The 23,798-nt window shown below is 39.6% G+C and overlaps 1 protein-coding gene across 4 annotated transcripts in view; it reads left to right on the top strand.

The window, feature by feature from the left end:
- The window catches only part of LOC127433848 (glutamate receptor ionotropic, kainate 1-like), a 114,796-nt gene that overhangs the window by 51,477 nt on the left and 39,521 nt on the right, over positions 1-23,798 (top strand). For all 4 annotated transcript variants that reach the window (XM_051686115.1, XM_051686117.1, XM_051686114.1 and 1 more), the window contains 5 exons: positions 1,140-1,193; positions 1,731-1,904; positions 2,864-3,007; positions 20,124-20,231; positions 20,557-20,601. In XM_051686115.1, coding sequence (XP_051542075.1) covers positions 1,140-1,193; positions 1,731-1,904; positions 2,864-3,007; positions 20,124-20,231; positions 20,557-20,601 — 525 coding nt within the window. The remainder of the gene's footprint in view (positions 1-1,139; positions 1,194-1,730; positions 1,905-2,863; positions 3,008-20,123; positions 20,232-20,556; positions 20,602-23,798) is intronic.

Raw genomic sequence — 23,798 nt, 5'->3', positions numbered from 1 at the left:
CTTTTAGGCAGGGCTGTAGAAAATGGGGTGAAAGGTGGTAACGGTTCTAGGGGCCCACAAGTCCAGCAGGGCCCACAACCAATTTTAAACTTTTTTTTTTTTCATATGAAAGGGGCCCAAAGCAATATTTATTCAGGGGGCCCATAATTCCCTGCTACGGCCCTGCTTTTAGGTGATAGGTGATGGTTTTATAAAGGCAGAAAAGTACTTTATTTCTGTCACAAGTCCCATCTAGGTTTGTATGGTACAAAAATTAGCATTAAGAGGTCCTTTCTCTATCACTTTATCATTGACACTTAAAGGAATAGTTCACCCAAAAATGAAAATTCTCTCATCATTTACTCACCCTCATGCAATCCCAGATGTGTATGACTTTCTCCTGCTGAACACAAACAATAATTTTTGGAAGAATATCTCAGCTCTTTTGGTCCTTACAATGCAATTGAATGGTGGCCAGAACTTTGAAGGTCCAAAAAGCATATGAAGGCAGCATAAAAGTAATCAATACAACTCAGTGGTTAAATTCATATCTTCAGAAGCAATATGATAGGTGTGGGTAAGAAACAGATAAATATTTAAGTCCTTTTTACTATAAATTCTCCTCCCTGCCCAGTAGGTGGCGATATTCACGAATAATCCAAATCACCAAAAACAAAAGAATTAAAAAGTGAAAGTGGAGATTTGATTGGTTGATATATATATATATATATATATATATATATATATATATAGATAGATAGATATATAATAGCATATTCATTTTTCTGCAGTATCAAAATTGTTATTATGTTATAATTGGTATTGGTACCCGCACTACTGAAATTTTGGTAATCATGACAACCTTGTAGTTGTACATGACAACTGCACCTGTTCTCTAGAGACTCGTTCTGAACTCTTGGTGAACTCATAAACTATTTGACGCAGATTGATATGAATTAGAAATGGGAGTGAAGTGCTTTTTCGTGCTGTGACCCAGCAGGGATCGCAGAGCTATACTTTAAAACAGAAGAATGTAATTTGTGCCAGACTTCCGTCATTTCTGTATATTCCTGAGAGCATCTTATTTGAAACTCAAACTATCCTTGCTGTCTTCTTTTCCTGGATTCTTCCCAAAAATGTTTTGTGTTTCCCCCCAACAGCTGATGTCGATGGGTATGATGACGGAGTACTATCATTTCTTCTTCACAACTTTGGTGAGTGAAAAGATCCCTGCTGCTGACTTCCCGTAATAGTATTTTTTCATAGGATTTTTTTCATAGGACAACAAACAGGCAAAAATAAAGGCAGATATCATTTCACTCCATCACTTCAAAGCAAGGATGGATTATGGCCCATGCCAAAAGATGCCAGTGCCCCGGGTCCTCGGATTTCCAGAGAGCCTCAAGCTGAGAAGCCCACAGTGGCCCAATACCTGGAAATAACACTCTGAGAATAAAATTTATATAGGCAGACAAACAGCACTTGTTTGTGTGCCAATAACTGTAAGAAACTAGTGAAAGATACGGTATAATTTTTCCCAGGCATCATGCCCAAATAGTGACTTCTGAGCAACTTGTTTCAGGTTTGAAGTTGAATGCCTTTTGACATTGTTGTCACCATTGCATTGTACTGTATTACACATATGATGTATTTAATTGTAATTTTGACTTTTGTTTCAAAATGTTTACTTTTATTTTTCGTTTACTCATAATTTATGGGTGAATTACCCTTGTAATCTCCTTGCCTTCCAGGATCTGTTTGCTTTGGATCTCGAGCCGTACCGCTACAGTGGAGTCAACATGACGGCCTTCCGCCTTCTGAATCTAGATGATCCGTATGTGGCTTCCGTGATCCAGAAGTGGTCCATGGAGCGTCAGCTTTCCCCGCCCAGACCTGAGAGTGGACTGATGAGTGGCATTATGACTGTGAGAATTGGTCTACTGATATAGTTAAATTAGCAAATCACTCAAAATCTTAATTTGCATATAGACCTGAACTAAAACCAGTTCTTATCTTCTCCCTATAAGCCCTTACTGCAAAGTTAAAATGACTAGGATTTAAGTCACACTGCTACTGACAATTCTACCCATTCTCCAAAAGGCACCGTAGGTACTGCGAGCACACTCAGCCTCATTAGACATGCATGAAAGGCTTAAAGCGGAAAGCATCGGGATATTTATTCAGGTCTATTTTTACAATCCAGGTCACATATGAGCACAAAATAACAGAATAACACGCAGAGACACATAAGGTGCTTGTGGCAGGGGGCGGGGGAGTGGCTTTCTTCCTGTGATCAGGTTAAAAAAAAACAATAAAACTATAATTCCATTACACAGGGTCCAATATTGTAAACAAAGAGATCTTATGCATCTACAGTTGATTTCAAAGTCTGAGACCACTAGAGAAAATGCTTCTATTTTGATTTTTCTAATTAAATACAAATGTTTCAACTTTCATTACAAATTATTTTATCAGCATAACAATTTAAGTGAAAAGTTGAGTTAGCAAATACAAAGAAATTCTAAATTCATGTTTATTTTTGATGTCCTTCTTTTGCTTTAATGACAGCATGCATTAAAGATAGCAAGGACAAAACCTAATGATCCATGTTATCCAACATGATTTGAGAATGTTCCAAAAAGCATCTTGTGTTCAACTGGAGCAAGGAAATATTACCTTTTGTACAAGGGAGTTAACATAGTCAATGTCACAAATGTGTTTGTGACCTAGGAATAATGCTGAATTTTGCAGTGTGGTCACAGACATTTGAACCCCACTGTATAGTAATGCATTCTTTGGAAGTTTAATGATGGTTTTAGAGCTTGTTTCATCCGTTGTAGTGTGATCTTGAGGTGTGTTCTTCCTTCCTTCCTTGCTTCCACAGACGGAGGCTGCGCTAATGTATGACGCCGTGTTCATGGTTGCTGTGGCATCTCAGCGGGCCACACAGATGACGGTGAGCTCACTGCAGTGCCACAGACACAAACCCTGGAGGTACGGCCCGCGCTTCATGAACTTGTTTAAAGAGGTGAGGAGTCAGCCCCTTGTGAAATAAATGTAACATTAGAACACATTTATTCATTTTAAATATAACTTTAAGACGTTAAAATACATTCATTCCATTGCACTTTGTTAAAGGAGTCGTATCATGAGGATCACCTTGGAAGTCGTAAATATGCTGTGATGTGCGTTCAAGTGATTTTGGTCTGTGTGACAAGGTCTTTGACTTGCTTCTCAAGGAGGAAGCGAGGGCCGGGTAAACGTTCAACACAAGGCTTTTATTTTACACACTTTCTCGTCTAACACAACAAGGTTTGCTTTTCAGCACAACACAAAACACACAGAACACTCTGCTACTTGTGTGTCTCTCTCTCTCCCTCCTCCAGCGGACTGGACTGCTATTTTATATCCCTCTCAGCTCTCACTGCAAACACAAACAGCTGTTAGAGATCATTTCCCACAGGTGTCAATCCTTACCGTTCTTCCTCTTGCGATCTCGCTCTCCACAGACTTCGCTCGGCCACGCCCCCCATCACCACGTACCCCCATCGCCCGACTCAGACTGGGGAGCCATCCAGCCTGTGACTTACTCCCCCCCAACCCCCATTTCTAGAGAGGAAATCCGCCAAAGCCATCTATGCCCCCGGCCTGTGGACCACCTCGAACTTAAAAGGCTGGAGAGCTAGATACCAACGGGTGATCTGCGCATTGGTATCCTTCATGCGATGGAGCCACTGGAGCGGGGCATGGTCCGAACAGAGGGTGAAAGCATGCCCCAACAGATAGTACCGGAGGATGAGGACTCCCCACTTGATGGCCAAACACTCCTTCTCTATTGTGCTGTATTTGGTCTCCCTCAGTGGGAGTTTGCGGCTAATTTACAGCAGGGGGCGCTCCTCCCCCTCCACCATCTGGGACAGCACCGCTCCCAACCCCTTGTCCAATGCGTCCGTCTACAAGATAAAAGGAAGAGAGAAGTTAGGAGAGTGCAATAACGGCCCGCTGCAAAGTGCAGCTTTCACCTCCGTGAATGCCTACTGACACGGCTTTGTCCACTGGACCGGATCTGGTGCCCCCTTTTTAGTCAGATTAGTCAGCGGGCTGGTGATGGTCGAATAGTTAGGCACAAACCTACAATAATAGCCTGCCAGCCCCAGGAACTGTCTCACCTCCTTTTTGGTCTTAGGTCTTGGGCAGGCTGCAATCGCTGCGGTCTTATCAATTTGGGGCCACACATGTCCATGACCCAAGTGGAAGCTCAGATACCATACTTCCACCTGTCCAATTGCACACTTCTTAGGGTTTGCCGCAAGTCCCGCCCATCTCAACGACTTCAGGACAGTGATCAGATGCTGCAGGTGCCACTGCCAGTCATTGCTGTAAATAATGATATCGTCCAGATAGGCAGCGACATAAGCGGCGTGCAGTCTGAGGACTCTGTCCATGAGCCGTTGAAATGTAGGCGGGGCCCCAAACAAACCGAAAGGAAGGGTGACAAATTGGTGTAAGCCAAACGATGTGGAAAATTATGTTTTTTTTACGGGACATGGGAGTTAAGGGGATCTGCCAATATCCCTTTGTCAAATCCAGAGTCGAATAAAAGCGAGCCGCGCCTAAACAAATCGAGCAGTTCATCAGTCCGAGGCATCGGGTTTAGACACCGCATTGACTTTTCTATAATCCACACAGAGCTGGACTGAGCCATCACTCTTCGGTACCAGCACCACTGGGCTGGCCCAGTCACTGTGGGATTCTTCTATTACCCCCATATCTAGCATGGCCTTTAATTGTTCCCGAAACACTTTTTTTTTGTGTTCGGGTAATCGGTAGGTACGACTGCGTACCACTGCCCCAGGGGTGGTTTCAATATGGTGCTCTGTGAGATTCGTACAACCGGGAAGAGGCGAGAACACATTGGAGAATTCTCCTTGCATTCTGGCAACCTCTGTGACTTGTGACGGTGAGAGGTGGTCTCTGCAAGTAACCGGGGTGACTCGATCGGTGGCTTTTAAGTTCACCTCCGGTCCGAGCTCCTCTCTCTCCGGAATCACCATTGCCAAAGTCACGGGGACTGCCTCTCTCCATGGTTTTAGGAGATTGAGGTGGTAAATCTGACGTGCTCCACCTCTATCTGTTCGTTTAACCTCAAAATCGATTTCTCCAACTCGCCATGTGACCTCAAAGGGCCCTTGCCACTTGTTGAGTAATTTAGAGCTCGATGTGGGGAGTAATACAAGGACTTCTGGTCTCCGACTTCTCAAGGAGGAAGCGAGGGCCGGGTAAACGTTCAACACAAGTCTTTTATTTTACACACTTTCTCAGCTAACACAACATGGTTTGCGTTTCAGCATAACACAAACACACAGAACACCCTGCTGTGTGTGTCTCTCTCTCCTCCGGTGGACTGAACTGCTCTTTTTTATCCCTCTCAGCTCTCACTGCAAACACAAACAGCTGTGCGAGATAATTTCCCACAGGTGTCAATCCTTAACGTTCTTCCTCTCGCTGCCTTGCTCTCCACAGACGTCACTCGGCCATGCCCCCATTACCACAGTCTGAAAGTAAGGTACATTGCACAATTCATTTATTGCTCTCTCATTCACTTACTGACAAACATAGGAAGCTTTCTTTACACTACTGCAATTAAATTAAGAGCAAAGTGTGCATTGGCATGTTTTTGGTGCTGTATTTGTATTTTATCATTCCCTTGCTGTCACACAGAATAATGGTCAATGGGGCCCATTTATTCATTAACTCTCTGGGGTCTGAGGGTGTTTTGGGCCCTGGAGATGTTTTGACATGCCTTGACATTTGTGCTATTTTCAGTTGCTTAAAAACATATTAATGGCTAAAGTCTGATAACACTGTATTCAGCACAAACTGGGCTACAATAATATGTGAACAACATGTATGTACATGTTTGTATTTTTGAGAAAATAATGTTTATGCGTGGTTTTTGTAAAAACAAATATTTTAAGTCACTGAAATAAGGCCATATAACACATACTAAACATTTGTTCACAAGACTTTTGAGAACTGATCTTGTAGCTTAGAGTTTTTGCAACAAAAATTATGTGAAAACCATCCTGATCACTCATTCATACAAAACAATATAGTCATTTAACTTTTGTAAGACACTTTTAGTGTTAGAAAGGCCATATGCGAGGAGGTGTGGATGATCATGAATTTTGATGTGATTCACACCTGAGAAGACAAAGACCCCTCCCCTGAGCCTATCAATGAGGAATGTGACTGAGAGAGGATGAATGTGAGGAGACTTAATGATTGAATGTATTGTTTGTTGCTTATTCACAAATCAATTTTAAGTTAAAAGAAGTAATCTGACTATACATTTTCTTTACATAAAGACTTTACTTAAAAACTTTAGACCTACACTACCATTTAAAAGTTTTTAGATCTGTAAGATTTTTTAATGTTTTTAAAAGAAGTCTCTTCTGCTCACCAAGGCTGCATTTATTTGATACAAAATACAGCAAAAACAGTGATATTGTGAAATATTTTAAAATATTTAAAATAACTGTTTTTTATTTGAATATATTGTAAAATGCAATTTATTCCTGTGATCAAAGCTGAATTTTCAGCATCATTACTGCAGTCTTCAGTGTCACATGATCCTTCAGAAATCATTTTAATATGCTGATTTTCTAATATGGGCATATTTACAGCACACTTTACACATTTACACCTGAACAGATATTTGCAAGCACAAGCTTCGTTGATGATAATGAGGCAGCATAAACACTAGTTAAAATATAATCTAAACATTCATATTATTTTTATATCATATTACATATCATATTTATATCATACAGCATACAATTTAAATAACTGCTTTAGCCGAAACAACATTTAAATGTAACTAAAACTTGCCTATTAGGACATATTTCAAATTTCAATACTCTGAATCTTGGCTGGCAAGTTTGGAAATAAACCAACTAGTAAAATATGTACATATTTATATAAAATAGAATGTCAACTAATGTAAGTAAAGACTTATTCATCCGAAATTGTATCCTCGGCTGGATCAAGTCGCTCTTCAAAATGCAAACGTTCCTCGTCGAATTTCCGCTCTTCTTCTGAGGAAAATGTGAACTCTTCGTCACAATCCATGACCTTCCTCACCTGTGTAGCATGCCATCTTCCAAACGCGCAGAAAAGTGAATGAACTTGATGCATTTTAAGGCACTGTTGAGGGCGTTTACCATTTGCATTGATCAAATGTTTCCACTGTTATGAGGAAAAAATCCAGCAGGACGCGCCGGCGCATCCGTCGACCCCAGAGGTTTAACTGACTAAATGTGTAGTGTTTTCTGGCAAGATTTATGGCTGTTCTTCATGAACAGTACATGAAATCCATGCTAAATAAATTGCACCATCAACATTCATAATTACAAATCATTATGATCAATTTCAATTTGCCTTGGCAAAGATTCTCAAATTGACATTCTCAGAAAATCACACTGATAATAACGATTTTGTGTTGCCATTCATGTGCGCTCAACTTGAAAGTACGATCATTTCGCATGACTTGAATGCTCCATTAGCTGCAAAACGACTTGTTCTCTACATCACCAACTTTGTGACGTTACAGAGAAAAAATTATCAACAAACATTTACTTGGCAATCAACTTTGTCCACCCAGTCACGGTGAGGTAAAAAAAAGTATACAGTCCCTTTATAAATACATTAATTGATTTTAATTCTAATCTTGAATTTTACGACCTGGAATATAAATGCACACCAATACCCTGATTACTCCCAAAAAATCAGCTTATTTAAGAAATCTGACAAAGCAAGAAAACCGTGTTTTCATGAGATTTTAAATAATTTAGTTATTCTCAAACCGTGAGGAGACACGCGCTCAACACATGTGCACATTGGATAAGCTGGAGAGAACACCGGTAAAGGTGTTTATATGCCACGCGAAATCTGCGTAATGGGCAAAAATGTACCTGTGTCGACCGGTTCATTCTTACGCCATTTATGACCTTACACCGATAAAGGAATTTCGTTTATTGTGTTTACATGACCACACATGTTGACGGCTTGTTAAGCATAATCTGTGTAACAACATGCATGTAAACGTGCTGAAAGACGTAATTTGGGTAATCAGAGATTTCACAGCAAGATAGCAGGATAGACAATATTATTCCTAAACACTATAACAAAAATCGAGAGTTCATGGCAAATTTGCCGCAAACTTACGGCAAACTCGCCACTGATTATTTTTTACATGCAAATAAGCTTTGCAGCAAAGTTGCAGCAAATTTTCCATTGTTGCTAAAGGTTTGCTGCAGGTTCACCACTACTGGTGAAGAGCTGCAAACTTCTGGCCAACATTTGCGGCGAATCAAAAGCTCATTTGCATATGAAAATAATAAGTGGCAAATTTGCGGCAAGTTTACAGCTAGTTTGCCAGAAAGAGTTTTGGTAAGGGAACTAACGATAATATGGTGTGTCAAAACAAACCATCCCTCTCTCTCTTCATCGTTGCCCCACCTCTGAGGGCCATTCTTCAGCCAGGCCCACAAAGGGAGTGGGCAGGAGAGAGGAGGAGCGCAATTTAATAAGCCTCGTTTGGGCAGTGGATAATAAGGCCCAACTTATGTAAATATAGCCTCATTACCGCTTCCATTAAAACATAGAGTATGCTCTCCTCGGGGTTGTGTGCACTCACTGGCACCCTTGCAGTTCCAGGAGCTGAGTGGGGAGTGTACCGGCCGATGCGCTGCCGGACCCGCTCCCGCAGAAACCTGCCGTGAGTTAGATGCATTGCCAAGGATGATAGAAACATCATGGACGACGGGCTAGGATACCGGGCAACCCTTCCCCTCACACCCATGGCCCCTGGGAAGACAGTCTGCCACAGAAGCCACCTCCCCTCGCACCCCAGACCAAGTGTGACCGCCTGTCCCTACCCATGTCCTGGACCATCCCATGGGCACTCGCCTACCTTCACAAGCCCCCGCCTCACCACCAAGAATGCCAGATTCACCCTTTCTTTTGGACACTTAATTCCCCATGGACACTTTATTTACCAATTTCTGTTGATATTATTTCAAAATAATGCCTCTCCGATGTCTGACGCCATACCTACGATGTCTGTCTCTTTCTCACCTCACCACAATGGGAAAATCTACCATACCTTGTTTCTGGCTGTGTGTAGCAGTTGCAGCTCAACATACTGTATCCTTTTAAAGAATTCCAACATAGGAAAGATTATTTTTAACAAGATCCCATAGTCCAGCTTCAACAGTTTTTGTGGTGCATTTCACCACAAATCTGTTTTGTGATCTTGACATAATGTAATGGATGTGCTGCATAGAGCTGTTAATTGAAAATGGTCATGAAAAACTGAAATTAAATTAAAAAAAAATGACCCTTTAAAGGGATAGTTCACCCAAAAATTAAAATTCTCTAATCATTTACTCACCCTCATGCCATCCCAGATGTGTATGACTTTCTTTCTTCAGCAGAACACAAATGAAGATTTTTAGAAGAATATATCAGCTCTGTAGGCCATACAATGCAAGTAAATGGTGACCAGAACTTTCAAGTTCCAAAAATCACATAAAGGCGACTCCAGTAGTTAAAGACTTGTCTTCAGAAGCGATATAGGTGTGGGTGACAAGCAGATCAGTATGTAAGTCCTTTTTTACTATAACTCTGTACTTTCACATTCTGAAAGATGTATAGAAAAATGGATTGAAATATTGACCTGTCTAGGCAATGGTGTAGATTTAGTTTGAACATTGAGAGGGACCAAATGTGGGTCCGGCCGGGAGGGAGGTCGTAATGTTTCATTACAACACATTACACAATGCATAGTAATAGTTCAAATTAATGCACAGATAAAAAAAAAGAAAAGAAAAAAAGTATATTCAATGTAGAGATGCCACGGTGTGAGTTTTTGACGGTTAGATTACCGTCTGAGAAAAAAGTCATGGTTAACAGGTTTTACAGTTATATGCACATATTCTTATTATGCAACAGCACTGATGCAAAAAATGCATATCATATAACAATTGTCTAAATGTCTAAGTGGACGTATTTCTGGGGGATATGTGGACGCTAAGGGAAGCCCTATAATAAGAAAACTGATAAATACACACACGCACACACAAAAACATAAAAAATAGGAGGTAAAAAGAGATGCTTCAATCTAGGGCATCACATTGCTTATTCGCATCCTGAGCTCAGTGATGTGCTTAAGTGTAAATGGAGTGCTTCAAAAGTGTGCAAAAGTAAGATTATTGTGGGTGCGCAACATGTAGTTCTCGGCATTAAACAGTTTTTTCTTCTGCATCAGTTTATTAAAGCAACCCGTTGTCTGTCAGACACCCCAATATAAAGAATCGGCAACAGACTCTATAAAAATACTCTCCACAACCTTACAAATAAACCTGTGGACTATGCGCTGTCAGCATGCTTAAACATTACAAAAATGGCATCTTTAAATTATCACTTTAAAATCAACACAGCTTAAAATATTAAACTTACTAGTTTGTTGTTGGACGACTCTGTATCATATCAAACATTCAGAAAAAGCATTAGGGTTAATGTTTCAGAAAAAATTTACCCTTTCAGAAAATTACAGTTCTTACCTGCTCATCTGAAATGCTGCTTTCCTCAACATGAAAAACAACTGATCATTTCTATGGACGCCTTTAACATCTCCACTGACTCCACATATGACTCATGTGATATATTTCATGTTTTCTAAATTCAAACGTAAGTTTTGTGTGGGTTACAGACCTACAGACCGAAATTGCATGTTGTCAGCCACTGACTGTCTTGTGAGTTTTATTCCTGCAGGGGGCGCTTGACCCTTCAAAACCGAATCCTCCATTCATCCGTATTTAAATCTAAGAACACTTTATATCCATTTGGAGACATTTTATACTGGATAGTTATTTTTAATAAAAACTGATAATTGCAAGGATTCACACCTGTGAATGAAAATCCGCCTCAGCTTTATCTATAAAATTATTTTCAAAAATCCTCATCCAGTAATAATAAACGACTGTGAGTTCATGTGTCCTGGCCAGCGCTGAGAAAAGTAACAGGTAACATGTGACACCGCCATCTAGGTGGGTGATACCAACTCATACAACAGAAGGGGGACTTCAGTTTTTTGTCTCAATATGACAAACTTACAGCCACGCAATTGCAATGTATATCATACGAAATTATTTTCAGCGTTGAAAAAAATATATAAACAAAGACAGATGCATGATTTGGGGGGAGGGGCAGGACAAATCACCCCTTCACAGCATTGAGGGGGGACGTGTGCCCCCTGTCTCCCCCAATTCTATGCCAGTGTGTCTAGGAACACTATGGTCCTAATAAAGTCCCATATGTGGTCTTCTGCGGTTGTAGCCCATCTGCCTCAAGTTTTGACGTGTTGTGCATTCTGAGATGCTATTCTGCTCACTACAATTGTACAGAGTGGTTATCTAAGTTACCGTAGCCTTTCTTTCAGCTCGAAATCAGTCTGGCCATTCTCCGTTGCCCTCTCTCATCAACAAGGTGTTTCCGTCCACAGAACTGCCGCTCACTGGATGTTTTTTGGTTTTGGCACCATTCTGAGTAAACTCTAAAGACTGTTGTGTGTGAAAATCCCAGGAGATCACAAGTTACAGAAATACTCAAACCAGCCCGTCTGGCACCAACAATCATGCCACGGTCAAAATCACTGAGATCACATTTTTCCCCATTCTGATGGTTGATGTGACCATTAACTGAAGCTCCTGACCCGTATCGGCTTGTGTTTATGCACTGCACTGCTGCCACACGATTGGCATAGCATGAAAAAGTAGGTGTTCCATATAAAATGCTTAGTGAGTGTAGATTAAAAGTTGTATGGATTACTTTTATGCTGCTTTTATGTGATTTTTGGAGCTTGAAAGGTCTGGTCACCATTCACTTGCTTTGAATGGATCTACAGAGCTGAGATATTCTTCTAAAAATCTTTGTGTTCTGCACAAAAAAGAAAGTCAAAAATCATCTGGGATGGCATGAAAGTGAGGAAATGATGAGAATTTTCAGTTTTAAGTGAACTATTCTTTTAAAGAAAAAGTTTAATTACAATGGTTGTACACTTTGATTTCTTACATGATGAGATGTTTGCGGTTTATGCATCAAATGGCTGTTTTGAACTCTTCTGGACTTTGAACAGCATTTCTTTAGATATTTGACCTGTAGGTTGCATACTCGTCTGTTTACTAGACCAAAACCATCTTTTCAGGGCGAGAGAGGTGAAAATGGATACTGATGCCGATCTATGTTTTGATCTTTTCAATTCCCAGATGACTGCTTGGTGCTCTCTGCCTTTGAACAGAGGGGTCATAACACTTTTCCTTCATGTCTGAGTGTGGGTGTTTGTCCATCTACGTATACCCATGATAGCAATGAAATGGCCATCTAGGGGAACGAAAGCTCCTGCACTTTATTCTGAATGGCCCTCTAGCTATCATTTTTAGATATGCTTTCAATTCCACATACCTAGGTTGTCTGCATGCTTGCTCCTATAATTTTATTTCTGAAATTATAAATGGAACAGGCTGTACAGCTGGTCTGTGGTGCTGAATAGTGCCATAGTGCATTAAAGAAGGGGCGACCTGGCTTGCCCTCTAGTACAGAATGTGAATTTATTTTCCTGTTTCAGCCCGGTGTCTTTGTGTGTGTACTAGAAACTTTAAATCCTTGGTACCCAGTTTGCACCACAGTGTTCCTGTACCAGAAAATGGAAGATACAGGACTTAGAGCTGCTTAAAGGAATACAATGCATAAAATGTCCCTACTATCTGAGAGATGTCACTAAAATAGGTCGTCCTGAGAAATCACACTCGTCTCTGTGACAACTCTTGGCTCTGTTAACAGAAATAGGGACCTTATTTGCCACAAGAAAACCAGTCAAGAACAGGTCCAGGTCATATTTCACCCCTCAAAATCAAAAGAAACAAACAAGAAATTATATTCAGCTGTAAGAAAAGTATTTTTTAGGACCATTAAGTGAAGAATATATTTTCTGTGCCACTAGCTCACCCAATGGATTGCAAAAATGAAATATAACCTGAACATGTTTTTGAGAGATTCAACCGAAAGCAGAGAAAGGGAGAGAGACCATTTTGGCTCAAAGTACTAATGAGTCCAGATGCTTCATTTTAATGACCCAGAAATTCTGTATTATAATGCCATTAAAGCCATGCAGCACTGTGTTGTAAGAGGCCCCTCCACAGATTACCCATAAACTATAGAACTTATTAATGCCTTAGATATTTCAGGTACAAAAACCAAACATCATTGTTACTGTATATATGCAGTAGCCATAGAAATTCTTCAGTTGAAAATTAGCAGCAGAAATGTTGTGTTTTAAATAGATTGCCAGGGCAGATGTAAATCCTTTATTTAAATTTTTTGTCATTTTTGTTATGTCCTGTTCATTTAAGTCATTTACACTCACTTAAGTACTGTAATGTGAGTTTTGGTACAAGTAATCATCTTTGACAGGAGGCTGAATAGCTTTTAAAGTATCATTGGTCTATGCTGATCCAATGGGCCAGAGATGCTGATCAACACATTTTACTCATGCTTTTTTATTAGAAAAAAAAAACTGAAAAAATGTATTATATGCAGTGGTTGAAAGAGTACTGATTTTTTTTTTTTACTTAAGTAAAAGTACTGCTACTGAAGAAATAATTAACTGAGAAATATTATGACTCAAGTAAGAGTAAATAAGTAGTTTGCCGAAAAACGATTCAAGTAATTACATTACAATATTATATATAATATATACGCTTGCATTTTTAGAATAGACATTTTTGTTCTTGAAAGAAATTGATGCTTCCTTTCACCAAGGATGCATTAAATTGATCAAAAATACTGCCAAAATCATTAATTGCAAATTATTATTACGGTTTGAAATAATTGTTTTAAGTGGCATTTATTCCATTTGTTCTTTACCCGTGATGGCAAAGATATACTGTGTCACCTATTTCTTACAATTCTAAAGTGCTAATTTGGTACTAAAGAAAATTTTCTTATTATTAGAACAATTGAAATAGGTTGCGCTACCATACGGAAATCACAATACAGTGGGTTTTTTCCCCATTTGCTGAGGTATTGAGTTCTTAAAAGTTGCTTTACACTTACAAGTCAAATTTTGGTTTTAAAAATAGGCAAAAAGAAACACATTTCTCCTGAAACTCTATTTTCTCCTAAAGTCTATTGTCTTAGAGAGATGAAGGCAATTCCGTGTATTACTGTTTTGAAGAAAGAATCTCTCACCAGGATAGAGAAGGAAGTGGACGGCCCAGATGTACAATAAAAAGACAAGTAAATCACAGTCTCTAGAGAAACAGACTCCTCACAGGTGCTAAACTAGCAGTTTCTAAATGCCAAAGACCTGCATTGCTGCAAGAGGATTCTTGGACAAACAGAACATTTTAAGAATACAACATTTATTGAAATAGAAATAGCAATTTGTAACATTCAAAATGCCTCTAAATCGTCTTTAAACTACATAATGTGCATTGTGACAAACACATTTCTATTTCTAAGTATTTTGGCTATTAAGTTAACATACTATACAAAACTAATATAATGCAATATTATAGAGGAGGAAATTTATCCTCTATGATATTGCAACAATTATCCAGATATGGAATGAAATTATTAAGCAAACTGTTATCAACTCCTACATGCCAACTGAATAAAATAAGGCAAATATAAACATTTCACACAGTGTTTAGTGAGAGATATGATTGATTCAATCTCTAAAAGTGGCTGTTCTGTATATGTATTATTGTATTACAGTTGTAATCATAAAGTCTTTATTAACATTATGGTTATTTTAAGATATTAAGTAAATTGTAGCATTTGGTTACATTATGTTTTGTGATTTCTCATAGCTTCTTTATATAACATCCATCCCTTGCACACTTTTGGCCTCTAGTGGATGAGGCTTTTCAGACAGATAAACAGCAGCACAGGGAAGTACAGTAGCCTACAGCACCGTGAGCAAGAGTGTTACCCACTAAGACAAGAGGGGAGAATGGTTCCGGAATTTAATGCGGGAGGACATTACCGAACTGATGCGGATTGATAGAAGCAGACAGTCCATCTGTGCGCGTGATGGTGCGAGGAACCGGACAGCAGGAAAAAAAATAATGTTCACTGAAAATTCCAAAGAACATCGCATTGTATGTAATTGTAACTATATCAGATATTATTAATAAAACGTGGGCATTTTTTGCATCCATTTTTCCTAGAGTCCCCGTTATTTTCCGACACTATTGGCACTGTATCTTCTAAGGTATTTAAAAGTTTGTTTTAGACACATAGTAGCAAGTAAACAAGATATCCCCACATATATGTCAAACTACATTGTGTTAATGTTTGACACAGTTAAAACATTGCCTACCTTAAAAACAAGTGAAGTTTGATCAGTGGCTAAACGTGTTCAGACGGTTCCCTCGTCCCTGAATGAACGGCTCCTTTCCAGAATAAAATGAAATATGCAGAAAATCACAGTATTACAGTTCTTGTATAGTGACAGGGCAGAAAGTCTTGAAGCTAGAGAAGAGAGGACACCGGCGGCAGTTTATGCAAGCGGCTGTGCTCATGATGCTGTGTCCTGCGGGCTTCCGTTGTGCCGGGCACAGTGCGTTTTAGTTTATAAACAGATTTAGTGCATTTAAATTTCTTTCTCCCAAAAATTCAGAAATATTATGTTTTTTTGTTTTGTTTTGTTTTTTTGTAATTGTGGTGAAAAATAACTGTAGCAAAGTTGAATACTTCATTTTTAATCAACTCAAGTAAAAGTAAAAGTACTATTTAAACTTAAAGTAGAAAAATTTTAAAAATGTACTGTAACGAGTAGTTGTAATTCGTTACTTTCCATCTCTGATTATATGCCACATTTTAAATTATGTAGCCCCTGTACTGTAGCAGAATGTTTTCAAACTCCATTTAAGGAGCACTGATTATATTACATCGTGTAAGACAGACTTTTACTCAAAAAGCAAAGCCATTCTGACTGAGGTGCACTGAAAAAGGGAACAGCTCTAGTCACTATACACAAGTTGTCTAGGGGGTTTCTCCATAAGTATCCCTTCTTGAAGCCAAATTGTAGTGCTGAAGTAATAATTAAGTGTCATTTTTAATATTTTTGTCACCAAAATTTTTGTGATTCCACATGTTAGGATCACCACCCTCTGCTTCTCAAAACCAAGAGAAATGAGTGCTGTCATTATCCAATTATACGCAAAAGGTAATACGCAAGAACCTTTTGCTTTTAAAATAACTTTGGTGTAGTGTTTAAAGATATGGGTTGAAAATTGAAAGGATGTTGGTTCAAATCCCACAAGGGTTGATTCACGAGCTGTCACTGACGTGCTCTTGAATGACTGCTGTCATTATCAAATTATACGCAAAAGGCAATACGCAAAAACCTTTTGCTTCGGAGAATTTTGGTGTAGTGTTTAAAGATATGGGTTGAAAACTGAATGGTTTTTGGTCCAAATCCCATAAGAGTTGATTCACATTCTAAGCTCACTGATGTGCTCTTGAGCGAGGGACCTATCCCCAGGTCACTCCATGGGGACTGTCTTTTTGGATACAAGTGGAAATGCATGGTGTACATTGGGACCTTATAGATTATCGGCAGATATTATTGCTTTTTTTTTAAGTCATCGGTATCTGTCAATACCTCCAGTCTCCAGGTGTTGTTATGCCCTTGAGTGGGGCACCTAACCCTACTGTAGGTCACTCCTTGGGGACTGTTGCCTTGGACACAATTAGGAATGAACAATATATATTGAAACCATATTGTTTATTGGCCTATATTAGTACTTTTAATATGTATCAGTATCTGTCAATAATGGATATTTATGGACCGAAATGTAAATATTTATGTAGATTTATATTTATAAGTGCTCTTTTCTGCCTATTTTTAGATTTAGATTACTTTTGCCATCATCTAGCATTAACTTTAAAAGATAGAAATAGACCTGTGGCAAAAGTTGTAGGATCAAATCCCACAAGGGTTGTTGTGGCCATGAGCGAGGCATTTTACCCTAGCTCACCCCATGTGGACTTTAAAAATCAAATGCCAGCTAAATGACAGTTGTATTTTATACATTTTAAACTATGTTAAAAAGTTCATATGTTCTCTGGCATTTGCTCTCACATTAGGATGCAGTGCACCTACCGTCTCCTGTGGCTTCACTACAACTAATTGGCTCTAATGTTTCATTCCGAGGTCAGCATCAAGTCTCCACCTGAGCCAGAGCTGATAGCATGTTGAAGGCCAGCCGTTGCCTCTTATTTTGAAACTGAATAGAGACTGGTCTGAAAACACTGCAACCTTGAGAATAGAGGTACTGTTTCTCAGATATTTCACCTGTTTATCGACAGAAGCGGTAGTTATGAAAAGGGTGCACCTTAGGGATTGTTTTCAACTAAGATTATTTGTATAACAAAGGAAAGGAACACAACTATTGGAAATGGAATGACTGCACACAAGCTTGATGTTCTTTTCTTAGGTAGGACTGTATATTATAGTATGTATATTAGGGCAAGGGCTACTCATTTGTTTCACTCAGTTTCACTGAAGTTAAAGAAAAGTTATGTTTGACTTTCTCATTTAGGCATAGTAATTTGATCTAAAGTGGTATTTTTCAGAGAATTCCGTTCCAACGTTTACTATTATAATTGCACATACTTGGGGTTAAAGGTATGTTCTTGTGCTACAGACATAAATTATACCTAAATTCATAGGGCTTATTGAAGAAATGTGCACTATTACTTTTTGGACTTTGTCACGGCCCAGTCTATGCTGTGCCTGTGGTTTATTCTTGCTTTTCAGGTGCAGCTGATGTGATTGGGGCGTGGTTTGTGCACCTGAGACTTGTTGCGGTGACCAATTTAAACACAGTGGTTCCGCTTGTTGGGGTGGCTGCGGAGGAAGTTTGCCAGCTCCTCTCTTCAAATGTGTTTTGTTTGTTGTGATTTTGTGCATCCATACACTCAATCGTATCACACACCATATTCATGCATTTTCCTTCATGACTGACTAGCATTTACTGATTACTGGTGTCGTATTTGCTTTATTTGATTTTGGTGTTAATAAACATTCTTTTTTTTTCTTGTTTAACCCTCGGTGTAGCCTCCCCTTTATGTTGCATCTTTGAGCCAGGTGTAACAACTTATAATTTTCATCGGTTGATAAAATGGGTGAAAAATCCCTTAGACTTACAACCCCAATTCCGAAAAAGTTGGGACAGTATGAAAAATGCTAAAAAAAACAAAAAGGAGTGATTTGTAAATTATATTCACCTTTTGCTATATTGAAAGCTCTACAACTACACATTATTTTATGTTTTACCTTGTGAATTTCATTGTTTCATTGATTGCAACACACTCCCAAAAAGTTGGGACAGTCGAGTTTACCACTGTGAAACATTACCCTTTTTTCTAATAACACTTATTAAGCATTTGGGCACTGAAGACACAAGTTTGTTAAGTTTAGAAAGTGGAATTTTCTCCCATTCATCCATTATGTAGGTCTTTAGCTGCACAATTGTACGGTTCTTCATTGTTTTATGGTGCACTTCATAATGCACCACACATTCTCAATTGGAGATGGTCAGGACTGCAGGCAGGCCAATCTAGCATCCACACTTTCTGCTTATTCAGCCAGTATGTGGTTTGAAGTTGTCCTGCTGAAAATTCCGAGACATCCCTGGAAAAGACGGTGCTGGATGGCAGTGTTTGCTGCTCCAAAATGTGTACATATCTGTCTGCATTAATGGTGTTCTCACAGATGTGCGAGTTACCCATGCAATGGGCACTGACACGCCCCTGGCCCATACAGACTCTGGCTTTTGGACCTGACACTGATAACAGCTTGGATAATCCTTTTCCTCTTTGGCCCGGAGAACACAACAACTGTGTTTTTCAAAAACTATTTGGAATGTGGACTCATTGAAAAAAAAAACACAGTTCCGCTTTCCATCTAAGATGAGACCGAGCCCAGAGAAGTCGGCAGCGCTTCTGGACAGTGTTGATGTAGGGCTTCTGCTTTACCATGCAAAGTCTTAACTTGCATCTGTGGATGCAGCGTTGAGTGGTGTTGACTAACAAAGGTTTACTAAAGTAATGCCAAGCCCATGTTCATGATATCCATTTCAGATAAATTATGCACCAAGATTTGACCAGATTCTTTGAATCTTTTAACTATATTGTGCACTGTAGAGGGTGAAATACCCAAAATACTTCCAATTTGTCTTTGGGGAACATTGTTCTCAAAGTGCTGGATTATTTGCGGAAGCGTCTGTTGGCAAACTGACCAGTCTTGAATGATCCTTGCTCTTGAAGGACTAGGCTGTTTTTGGAGGCTCCTTATACAGTATACAGTACTATGACATGATTGCCTCACCTGTTTAATATCTCCTGTTTCACATTGTCTTGTTGTTTTAACTCATTAAATTGTTATTAGTCTTAAATTGCCCCTGTCTCAACTTTTTTGGAGTGTGTTGCAATCATCTGATTTGAAATTACTGTACATTTAAAAAAAAAAAATAAAACAACACTAAAATTCACAAGGTAAAACATCATATAATGTTTAGTTATTGTGCTTTCAATATAGAAAAGGGTGAATATAATTTACAAATCACTCCTTTTTGTTTTTATTAGCATTTTTCATACTGTCCCAATTTTTTCGGAATTGGGGTTGTACATCGAAGGAGGGGCATGAGCCATATCTTGGGACGAAAAATTTGGGAATATTTTGGGGTGTGCTCTTTTGACCTCTTTTGGGGTCAGCAAGCAACAACTTGGCAACCACCCACAACACCATAGCAAGTTTTGCATGGGCAAGCACTATTCGCAATATACTCAGAAAATGTGATACATTTTTACTGCCAATGCTCTGCAAAATGGTCTATTTAACTAAAATTTAATCGACCAAGAAATCTGCAGTATTTAAAACATTTCATGTTAACAGACACATGTCTTGAGGCAGCATAATATTCCATTACAACTATAATTTAAAGACATGGCATTGAAACAATACAGTGCATCATTTTCTGTGTACACCATGTTTTGTTTCTTTGCCTCAGGCGCAGTGGGATGGTTTGACAGGTCGAATAGTCCTTAACAAGACTGATGGACTACGGAAAGACTTTAACTTAGACCTCATTAGTCTCAAGGAGGACGGCACTGCTAAGGTGAGTCCACTCAGCCAGATACTGAAGAAAACAAAGTCTCAAGGCTCTACTATTTAATTCAGTCCTTTGTTAACCTTGCAACTTTTCATATAGTTTTAACAACTGCAAATGTACCTGGAAACCTTGAGCCAAGTGTTTCAATGTATTTCCAACAGCTTGTTTATAGTAGATTTAATTAGTGGTGGATTCTTGAAAATGCATTTCAGTAATAAAGTTTTTCTGAAAGCCATATGAGGGCAGAAATATGTACAGTATTAGGCAGATAATGTGTATTGACCTTGTTGCTTCCATGCTGTTTACTCAACTCTCCAACTCTTTCTAAAAGCGTTTGGCCGATGGTGTGTCACGACCTACTAAATTATGGACAAAGGTTTGTTTCAGTCTTGGTTCAATTCCATGAGTTTGTGATTAGAACCTGTGGAGAGCTCATATTCCCTACCCTGTGTGAAATTCACTTCAATAAACCTGATGCCCTTTCATCAGAATCCCTCTCCCTGTGGAGAACACTTCATTTGCTTAAAGGGATAGTTCACACAAAACTGAAAATTATGTCATCTTATACTCATCTTCATGTTGTTCCAAACCCATGTGACTTTCTTTCTTCCATGGAACACAAAGGAGATGTTAGGTAGAATGTTAGTTACTGACAGCCTCCATAGAGTAAAAACAAACAAAAAAATCAGTGTGAACGGGGCTTAATCGAAAGAGATTTTTTTTTTTGCCAGAAAATCTTAATGAGATGCAAAATGTGTGCAGGTTGCATTTATGACAGTTAAATCACCATATTTAATATCCAACACTGAAAATTGGGTTCACAGCGCTTTGTTCCTCAGTAAGTTATGCATCTCCCTGAAAACAAACTGAAGCCTGCAGAACAATTACACATTAATTCACTAGCAGATGTTTAGAGAGCAGCTCTAATGTACTTTTTAAGGTTCTTTTGAATAAGTCTATACTTTCAACCCTCTTTGAGCATTATGACAAATGCCATATATAAACAAAGTATCTTAAAGGAAAATTTGCTGATAATTTACTCATCCTCAGGCCATCCAAGATGTATATGACCAAGATGTATATGACCAGGATTTAAGATTTTTAGGAAAGTATCCCAGGTTTTTAGCTTTATCCAATGCAAGTGAATGGACACCAATTTTTTATGGTCCAAAAACCATATTTAGGCAGCATCAAAGTAATCCACACGACTCCAGTTGATTAAGTAATGTCTTCTGAAGTTAATCGATAAGTTTGTTTGAAAAACAAATCAAATCAAATCACTTTTATTGTCACACAGCCATATACACAAGTGCAGTAGTGTGTGAAATTCTTGGGTGCAGTTCCGATTAACATAGCAGTCATGACAGTGATGAGACATATACCAATTTACAATAAACATCAGATTTACACAACACAATTTAAAGTCTAATATACACATAATTACACACAACAATATACAAATAATAACACTGTACAGTATACAATACAAACAATATAGATACACATTATTCAATAAAAAAAAAAAGTATATATAGTATATAGAATGTACAGTAGGTTGTATTGTACTGTATTGACATTCAGGCTGTCGGTTGATAGTAAGTTGTTAAGAGAGAATATAATATAATAATAATATAATTTATGACAGTCTGGTGTGAGATATAAGAGTAAGAGTAATAAAGTGCAGTGCTGATGTATTTTGATCGTGGGAGATCAAGAGTTCAAAAGTCTGATTGCTTGGGGGAAGAAGCTATCATGGAGTCGGCTGGTGCGGGTCCTGATGCTGCGATACCGCCTGCCTGATGGTAGCAGTGAGAACATGGCTCGGGTGGCTGGAGTCTCTGATGATCCTCCGAGCTTTTTTCACACACCGCCTGGTATATATGTCCTGGAGGGAGGGAAGCTCACCTCCGATGATGTGTCTGGCAGTTCGCACCAACCTTTGCAGTGCTTTGCGGTTGTGGGCTGTGCTATTGCCGTACCAGGCAGAGATGCAGCCAGTCAGGATGCTCTCTGCAGTGCAGGTGTAGAACCATGTGAGGATGTGGCGGTTCATTCCAAACTTCCTCAGCCATCTCAGGAGGAAGAGGCGCTGATGAGCCTTCTTCACAACGACTTCAGTGTGGATGGACCATGTGAGTTCCTCAGTGATGTGGACACCCAGGAACTTGAAGTTGCTGACTCTCTCCACTGGTGCTCCATTGATGGTGATGGGACTGTGTTCTCTGTCTTTTCTTCTGAAGTCCACCCAATCTCCTTTGTCTTACTGATGTTGAGGGAGAGGTTGTGCTCCTGACACCAGTGTGTCAGAGTGTGCACCTCCTCTCTGTAGGCTGTTTCATCATTGTCAGTGATCAGACCTACCACCGTCGTGTCATCAGCAAACTTAATGATGGCATTGGAGCTATGTGTTGCCACACAGTCATGTGTGTACAAGGAATACAAGAGTGGGCTGAGAACACAGCCCTGTGGGGTTCCAGTGTTGAGGGTCAGTGATGAGGAGATGTTGCTGCCTATTCTAACCACCTGGCGTCTGCTTGACAGGAAGTCCTGGATCCAGCTGCACAGTGAGCTGTTTAAGCCCAGAGCCCAGAGTTTCTCATCTAGCTTGGAGGGCACTATGGTGTTGAATGCTGAGCTGTTGTCTACAAACAGCATTCTCACATAAGTGTTCTTTTTTTCCAGGTGGGAGAGAGCAGTGTGTATTGTAGATGCAATGGCATCATCAGTGGAGTGGTTGTTGTGGTATGCAAACTGCAATGGGTCTAGAAAGAGAGGCAGCACAGAGCAGATGTAATCTCTGATTAGTCTCTCAAAGCATTTGCTGATGATGGGGGTCAAAGCAACAGGACACCAGTCATTTAAGCAAGTGATTTTTGATTGCTTTGGAACAGGCACAATGGTGGATGTTTTAAAGCATGTGGGGACTACAGACAAAGAGAGGGAAAGGTTGAAAATGTCCGTAAAAACACCAGCCAGCTGGTTCGCGCACGCTCTGATGACGCGGCCCGGAATGCCGTCTGGGCCCGCGGCTTTGCGGATATTCACCAGTCAGAAGGATCGGGTTACATCCGCTACAGAGATGGAGAGTGAACTAACCTCTGTAGCTTCAGCCGCGAGAGCTCTCTCCGCGAGGGCGGTGTTATTTCCCTCAAAACGAGCATAAAAAGTATTTAGCTCATCCGGGAGAGAGGCAGCGGTGTTCATGGCGGAGTTTTTATTCCCTTTAAAGTCCGTGATGATGTTAATTCCCTGCCACATGCAACTAGAGTTGGTGGTGTTAAACTGTCCTCCAATCTTGTTCCTGTACTGGCGTTTTGCTGTTCTGGCATAACTGGCTTGTTTATGCTCCTCCGCGTTCCCGGAATTAAAAGTGGAGGTCCGCACATTAAGTGCCGTGCGAACATCGCTATTTATCCATGGCTTCTGGTTCGGATAAATCCGTGTTGTTCTGGTCGGAACGACATCCTCCACGCACTTTTTGATGAAACACATTACGCTATCAGCGTAAAGCTCGATGTCGTCATCAGAGGCGGACCAGAACATCTCCCAGTCCGCGTGATCAAAACAGTCTTG

This window comes from Myxocyprinus asiaticus, chromosome 43 (assembly GCF_019703515.2).
Source record: "Myxocyprinus asiaticus isolate MX2 ecotype Aquarium Trade chromosome 43, UBuf_Myxa_2, whole genome shotgun sequence".
NCBI classification, from domain to species: Eukaryota; Metazoa; Chordata; class Actinopteri; order Cypriniformes; family Catostomidae; genus Myxocyprinus; species Myxocyprinus asiaticus.
The sequence above is the reverse complement of the archived record's forward strand: the minus strand, read 5'-3'. Positions and strand labels throughout refer to the sequence as shown.